Raw genomic sequence first — 8,425 nt, 5'->3', positions numbered from 1 at the left:
CCTCAGAACTTTAATTTAAACAAAATGTGTTTCAAGGAGTAAAATATTTGAACTCGAACTTTAAAATTGCTTTCCTGAACAATTTCATAAAAATGATTTAGAACCTTTTCATTCTAGACTCACGATATTATGATACGATTTTTCAAGTTATAACATTTTTAGACTCTGAGTGGAACTATGAATGTATTGATTTTACAATGTGTGTTTTATTTTATATTTTTATTTTTGTGTTCATCGCGGTTTGTGGCAGTAAAACAGCTTCGATTTTCTTCAGCAGTATCTTTTTTAATGGGAAAGTAAATTTGGTTTGTGCATTTGGGAGGTCAAATTTTAAAATTCCCAATAGTTTTCAAAAGTGCCAGGAAAAAATACATACAAATTAAGGGAAAACGGGAATTTTTACGCAAAATCGGTTTTTCACCAAATTTTGGTTTTTTATTGTAACTCAAAAACAAATTAACGTATATACATGCAATTTTCACTGATTGTTTATATTTGCATTTAAAATTTTCAAAATATTTTGATTTGTTTTGAACTCTTTACGGACATTTTCAGTTTCCATTTTTTTATTTTTTTTCTGTAAGTATCAATAAAATTGTATTTTTTGGTTAAAAAAACTTGAAAAAATTAAAAATCCATAGTCGCAATTATTTTTTTAAGCATCTAAAGATCAAATCTTGACAAAATAGGAAAAATCACAAAAATTAACAAATTATTTTGAGTTGAGAACACATAAAAAATTTTCTTTTTAAATCTAAGAATTGAAAATGTAATACAAGGTTATTTATAAGTTTATCTACCTTTACAAAAAAAAAAAAAATGTCTACAAGCAAATCAAATTAAATTTTTATGATTATTTGAAGTTCATATTTTTACAATATTGGATATTCACTCGATTTCTCATTTAGTGGTTTTGTTATTTTATTGTTATTCAAAAACAAATAACTGTAGATACATGAACATTTTACTGAATGTTTATATACCATTCATTTTTTATGCCTATAAACTATAAAATTTCTAAAATATTTTGACTCTTTTTGAGCTGTTTACGGACATTGTCAGTTTTTATTTTTTTTTTTGTTTTTTTTTTTTTCTATAAATATCAATAAAATTGTATTTGTTGGGTAAAAAAGCGTGAAAATGTAATGCAAGTCTCCAGATATATTGTTACAATAGTAGTTGAAAAATATTAAAATACATAGACACTATTTTTTTTATAAGGATTTGAAGTTCGAATTTTAACAAAATGTATCAAATTTTAAATTTAATAATTATTTTGTAGTTAAAAATGTATAAAATGTTCAAATTGTATAGCTAAGGATTAACAAGTTTGACAAATTTTACCAATTCCTATCAATATGTGTTTTTTGTTACCAATAATGATAAAAAAATATTATACACTATTAAGTTGAAAGTACCTTCTTTTAAGTGTTACTATGCTATCTTGCTATTATATTGTTACTACTTAAAAATTGTGAGCCATTACTAATTTTTATTATTTATATATAAACTTTAAAAGTACATTTTAAAACTCAAAATATGTGATGTATAATGACATTAAACATAGCTCCTTTTTTAAAAATAGATTTATGCGTACGAACATGGCTGAAGTTATCCCAGAAACGAAGGAATTAACAAAGTTAGAAGAAGAGTATAATGCCGTAATGCAAGAGATTAATAAACTTCAACAAGAGAACATAAGTATGACGAACAGGCTAAAGGAATTAGAAACAAATCAAAGTGATAATATCGCAGAAATGAATTCAAACGAAAATACTGTTACTGGTTTTAGCGATAATGATATGAAAATGCAAGGAAGTGCTGAAAAAAATAATTAAAAATATAGACTTGATTTTTAGTATTTTTGTATCGTTTGTTATTACCAAAATTCTTTTAAATAAGAAATAAATAAAACAGAGGTTCACACATTAAAATATTTAAAATACTTCAATATTATTATAAACCATTGATTGGGTACATTATAAAATTATATTATTTACGTTTTACGTGGATTATGACGCTGTATGCTGATTATCTGAGTGCTTCATTACGGTTGTATAATTATATTATATTATATTATTATTTTATAATTATATTATTACGGTCAAAGTACAAAGTGTATACTCGGGCGTTGTAGTACAATGCTCGGACTATGTATACAATGCCCAATTTTAATGGACAATGTGAACAATATTAAACACTTTACCCAGCCATTGTACAGCATGACCAAAACACAGTTGGCAATTACAATTAAAAATAATATGTAAAATTTTGTTCCACTTTTAATAACCCATTTGACTTCTTCTAATACTTCGTTGTATTTGACTTTACTTAAACATACATTATTTGAATGTTTTTCACTTCATAAAATTTTAAATTAACATTTTTAATATTAAGAAAAATAAAAGTTTTAAGAAAATTGAAAATAATAATATTTACAAGCAGTGCTCGAATTGGAAAAATAAAAGAAAGGAGACTCAAAATCTTAAAAAAAAATAATATTCCTGACAATGATTAATCTCAACCTAACCCGTGGGGGCTACGCACTCCCACCCCCTACCACCGACCACCATTAACAACAGCGGTGCCCAAGTCGCGGCCCGCAGGCAACATATGGCCCGCTAAGGTATTCTATGTGGCCCGTCACAATTTTTCTAAAATAAAAACAATTTTAAATAATATGTTCAATGTAATGCAAATTATTTCGTCACAGGAGCAACGCAATTTATATGAAATCATATGTTGTAAAAATATGAATTTCAAACGCTCATAAAAATTTAATTTGACTTTCTTGTGGACATTTTTTTTTTGATAAAGGTAGACAATATTATGTGGAATCTTGTAATACATTTTCAAATTTTAGATTTAAAATTAAAAATTTTTACGAATTCTTAACTCAAAATAATTTGCTAATTTTCGTGATTTTTACATATTTTGTCAATTTTTGAACTTTAAATGCTAATAAAAAAAAACTGTAACTAAGGATTTTAAATATTTTTCAAATGTCATTGTAATAATATAGTAGGAGCCATGTATTAAATTTTCAAGTATTTTTACTCAACAAATAAAGTTTTATTGACATTCATAGAAAAAAAACTAATAAACTGGAAACTGAAAATGTCCCTAAACAGTTTAAAACAAATCAAAATATTTAGAAAATGGAAATATAAACAATCAGTGAAAATTTCATGTATCTACGGTCATTTGTTTTAAAGTTACACCAAAAATCAAAATAGATTTTCTCGAAAACATCTTTTGCGTAAAAATTCCCGTTTTTCCTTAATTTTTCTTTTGTTTTTCACGGCGCTTTTGAAAACTATAAAAAATTTCAAATTTTGACCTCCCAAATACACCAACTAGATTCACTTTCCCATCAAACAAGATACTATTGAAGAAAATCGAAGCAGTTTTACTGCCCCAAACCGTGATGACAGACACAAAAATTAAAAAATAAAAATAATAAAAGACACACATCATTGTAAAATCAATACATTCATCGTTCCACTCAGAATCTAAAATGTATGAAAACATTTTAAATTATTTATTTTCATAAAAATTCTTAAATTTCCCCAATCAAGCCTAAGATTTTGAAGACAAAGATCTACTTTTTCAAATATATCAGCTCCTGTTGTATGATTATGCATACTTTCCAAAGAAGCCAATTCCTCTGTTACATTGAAATTAATATCAATGCCACGAATAATTTATAAGCAGTTGAGCAGTAACAGTAATATCGGTACTCTCATCCAGTGCCAGCGAAAAATATTTGAATTCTCGTGCTTTGTCCTGTAATTGTGTAACTATGTTATTTCCTATATTTTCAACACGTCTGGTAATTGTGTTTCGTAATAAACTTATATCTTTAAAAAGTTCTGATTTTTCAGGTATTATCCACCACAGTTAAAATACATTTTTTTATAAAATATCACTGAGAGGTTTATTTTCACTAGCTATTAAATTTGCTACTTTGTAGCTCGCCTGTACAACATTTGTTTTAATCGAATTTTGTTGTTTCAATAAATTTGAAACATTTTGAGTGAAGATATTTTTTTTGAATGCTTCTAACTTAGTGACACATAATTATCTTAATAACATAATTATAGGTACTATATTAAGTTTTTATTACTAAATCATATCGAAAATAATTGCTTACCTTTTAAATGGACAAATTTATCTTGATGTTTTGATTTATAGTGTCGTTTGATATTAAATTCTTTAAAAACTGAAACCGTTTCACGACACACAAGACAAACGGTTTTTCCATTAATTTCAATGAAAAAGTAATTTATAGACCATTTTTCATTGAAAATTCGGCAATCATCATTATATTTTCGTTTTTTCTATCTGACATTTTCATACGGAAACTTTAAAATTAAATATCGATATCATCCATCTACTTAAAATAACGTACTGATCAAACTAATGGTGTACCTACGATGTGTACCTCAATTCATAATCTTTTCAATAGACAATAAAAGATAAGAAAACAAGTCCAATATATAAGATTATTTTTGTACTTTTATACTTTGTGGCCCGCTTGAAGATAATTGCTTACCAAAGTGGCCTGCAAAAGGAAAAAGGTTCGGGATCACCGATTAACAACATTAGACATGTAATACACCAATACCAATAACATTTAACAACAATCAATAAATATTATTTTACTACCACATTCAATATCATTTTTTTATTTAGCCATTAAAAAGATATGTCAGTAATGAATTTTTACATTTTTAGCCAATTTTATAAGTATGAGAGCCATATTTACTTTATGGCATTATACTTATTTTAATTAATCCAATTTATCACCGAAGTCGAATTTCAAGACTGCCTTATTTCGAGTTATGGTGTTCTTAAAATAAATAAAATCTAACTATCGTGTGATATGTCAAGTGCAACACGGCAATATTAGGAGTTGCGACGGTATTAAATTTTATAATTTATTATTTCGCAGCCACGATACCTATGATATATATATTCTTATTATGGCTGTCTTAAAATCAATTTCTGTATGCAATACAGCAAAGTGGATTAATGGGGGGGGGAGAGGGCGACGTATCGATTATATTTTAAATGCTTATAAAAAAAACTTGTGCCTATGTATTTTAATATTTTTCAACTGTTAGTGTAACAATATATCAGGAACCGTGTATTAAATTGTCACGCTTTTTTACCCAACAAATAAAATTTTATTGATATTTATAGAACAAAAAAACTAAGAAAATTGAAAAATGACAATGTCCGTAAACAGCTCAAAAAGAGTCAAATAATTTTCAAAATTGTATTGTTTCTCAAAAATAAAAATATAAATATACAGTAAAATTTTCATGTATCTACAGTTATTCGTTTTTGAATTACAATAAAATAACAAAACCGCTTCATGAGAAATTCAGTGAATATCCAATATTGTATAAATATGAATTTCAAACACTCATAAAAATTGAATTTGATTTGCTTGTAGACATTTTTTTTTAAATTAAAGTAGACAAACTTACGAATAATCTGAATTATATTTTAAAATATTAGATTTAAAAAGTAAATTTCTTATGAGTTTCTAATTTAAAATAATTTGCAAATTTTCATCATTTTTACGTATTTGTCAATATTTGAACTTTAAATACTTATAAAAAAAATTGTGACACTGGATTTTTAATTTTTTTCATCTGTCTTTGAAACATTATACTAGGGCCTTCTATTAAATTTTCGAGCTTTTTTAACTAACAAATAAAATATAACTGATATTTATAGAAAAGAAAACTAAAAAAAAATGGAAACTGAAAATGTCCGTAAACAGCTCAAAATAAGTCAAAATATTTTAAAAAAGGCATGGTATATAAAAAATCCTAATATAAACGGTCATTTGTTTTAGAGTTGCAGCTAAAACCAAAACTGATTTTTTTGAAAACAGATTTTGCGTAAGAATTACCGTTTTTCCTTAATTGTTTTATTGTTTTTCACGGTGCTTATGATAACTACTGGGAAATTATTACTTTTGACCCTGTCAAAGTACCAACTAGATTCAATTTCATATCAGAAAATATACTGTTGAATAAAATCTAAGCATTTTTACTGTTCTAAATGTTGATGAAAGACACAAAAAATAAAAAATAAAAAAACCACACTTCATTGTATACATTCATCGGTCCGCTCAGAATCAAATATAAAATACATCTAAGAATCAAAATATAAAATTTGCTCTTACACATTAATAAAAAATGATAAATAGAAAGTACAAAATAAAGATAAATCACTGATAAAAAAAATGTATTGTTAATAATATTAAATTATTAGTACTTATCAGAATTATCAAATTTTCGTCAACAATTTTTAAATTCTGAGTGGAACGATGAATGTATTGATTTTACAATGATGTGTGTTTATTTTTTTATTTTTTTATTATTTTATTTTTCGTTTTTTTTTTGTGTCTGTCATAACCTTTTAGGATAGTAAAAGTGCTTATAAAATATAATTTTGCAAACAACTTGAAACTATGAGTATGTAAAATAATATTTTCTATAACGTTTACACTTCTTGAAATAATGAGTGTTCAATAATATTATAAAAGAATAACCCTGTACAAGGGTCAGCGATAGATAGTCAAAATAATTAACAATAAAATGTAATGAAGGAAACGAATATCACTTATCATAAAATTAGTAAAAACGTTGAGGAGCTATCCGCACTTTGGTCACCCCTGATACACACATACCTATTACTTGTGTAATATTCCGTACGCATACCAACCAACGCCTTCTTAGTGTGTTTTGTACGCCAGTTAGTCGTTTTATATCGATGGTCACCGGAGATAAACATGTGTGTATAATAATTTGTAGACACATGTCGAGGGAAGTGGAAGTGTGCCGGGCAGCCGATGACTATCGGTCGACTGTATTACAACATCGCAGTCTATAGTCAGTACACTACACACAGTCAGACGTCCGACGCTCGCTTCTCCTCAGCCAACAATACAGTCGTGATCGTCGTCGACGTTGGAAGTACTTATTACTTAAATATGGACAAATTGAAGACCGGATGGTTCAGCGAGCTCACGGACCTGTTACCGGGCAGAAGTTTTTCCATGGAAGTGGAACAAGTCCTGCACAAGGAACAGTCCAAATTCCAGGAGATATTAGTATTGAAAACGTAAGTTTTTACACGCCTATTAAGAGGACGCCGTACTGCGGGTACGGCGTCCTTTTAAAATTGTATGGTTACCTACTTCGTTAAATTTGTATACAGGGTGTAACAAGAAGACCCGATATATGAAATAACTTTTGTTCTAATCAATATTTGAAAATATTTTTTTTTCGTATAATTGATAGTAACTTTCGTTACACGTACAATATAAAAAAAAATTATTTTGATTTTTTAGTAGTGAAAATAAAATTCAAAATAGTTAATTTGTAAATGTGATTATAAGAACAATTTTGATTGTAAGAATTTTATAATTATTTATTAGAGTTTTTTAAATTATCAATTTTTTGAGTGCCTTACTAAATTAATTTAGAGCGTAATAACTTTTTATAAAATATTATTTTCAGGAATTTCCTGACATGTGTATATTTCTTAAATTTTTTAAAAACTATAATTTTCACAAGTGTTCTCATACTTTTAAGTATATTTTATTTTTACATATTTTATTTTTTTGACACGTCTTCCTGTTACACTCTCTATATTATATATATACATATTACATAGCCATAGTAAAATCTGTTCAATAGATTGACACATTGGGCGGTGATCAATTTTTCCCCATTATCCAACAGTCCCTATTAACCGAATAATTTTATATAAAATACATTACCTAGTTATGAGACTGTCATAGTGTCATTAACGCGCCCATTAAGCGATTATCCCCTTTACGTGGTGTCCTCAGTGCTCGACTTGGCAAAATTAAAGTAGGGGGACTCTGTTACTTTAAAAAAATGAGCGTCCCCATATCACTTATTAAATGTTACTGAGCCGTGGAATATTGAATTCCTATAACAAATTCACAAAAATATGGAAAAGATTAAAATAAAAATCGTAAATACTTTGGTTTTAATGTATTAAAGTAAATAATCAAGTAGATTAATGATAAAACACATTAGGTATATATATACTCATAAAAATGAAGATTTGAATTAAATTAGTAGATACTTACTTATAAGTACTATTGATTAAAAAAAAAGTATGGACCTACATAATATAAGATTTCCTTTTGTAGTAACTAAAAATGAATACTAATTGTATTGTTGCCCTAGTGTAACAAATTTAATATATTCTATTATATATTTACCCAAAATTTTCGGGTAGGTAATAACACTTTCGGGTAAAATACTCGATAAATATCCAAAATATTCATCTACCCATGGTACATTACTAGTTGGTCATAAAATTAATTTAAGATTATTCTATAGCAATAAATCTAATATGCAAAAAAACC

General features: G+C 26.7%; 2 protein-coding genes across 3 annotated transcripts in view; both read left to right on the top strand.

The window, feature by feature from the left end:
• Positions 1 to 1,909, top strand: part of LOC103310132 (c-Myc-binding protein homolog) — a 6,121-nt gene extending 4,212 nt beyond the window's left edge. For both annotated transcript variants that reach the window (XM_029485748.1, XM_008187389.3), the window contains exon 3: positions 1,586 to 1,909. In XM_029485748.1, coding sequence (XP_029341608.1) covers positions 1,586 to 1,838 — 253 coding nt within the window. In that variant the 3' untranslated portion in view covers positions 1,839 to 1,909. The remainder of the gene's footprint in view (positions 1 to 1,585) is intronic.
• A 4,956-nt stretch (positions 1,910 to 6,865) lies between these two features.
• Positions 6,866 to 8,425, top strand: part of LOC100164999 (spermidine synthase-like) — a 12,194-nt gene continuing 10,634 nt past the window's right edge. Inside the window, exon 1 of the mRNA XM_001944143.5 lies at positions 6,866 to 7,143. Coding sequence (XP_001944178.3) covers positions 6,872 to 7,143 — 272 coding nt within the window. The 5' untranslated portion in view covers positions 6,866 to 6,871. The remainder of the gene's footprint in view (positions 7,144 to 8,425) is intronic.

Source organism: Acyrthosiphon pisum, chromosome X, assembly GCF_005508785.2.
Source record: "Acyrthosiphon pisum isolate AL4f chromosome X, pea_aphid_22Mar2018_4r6ur, whole genome shotgun sequence".
In the NCBI taxonomy this organism is placed as follows: domain Eukaryota; kingdom Metazoa; phylum Arthropoda; class Insecta; order Hemiptera; family Aphididae; genus Acyrthosiphon; species Acyrthosiphon pisum.
The sequence above is the reverse complement of the archived record's forward strand: the minus strand, read 5'-3'. Positions and strand labels throughout refer to the sequence as shown.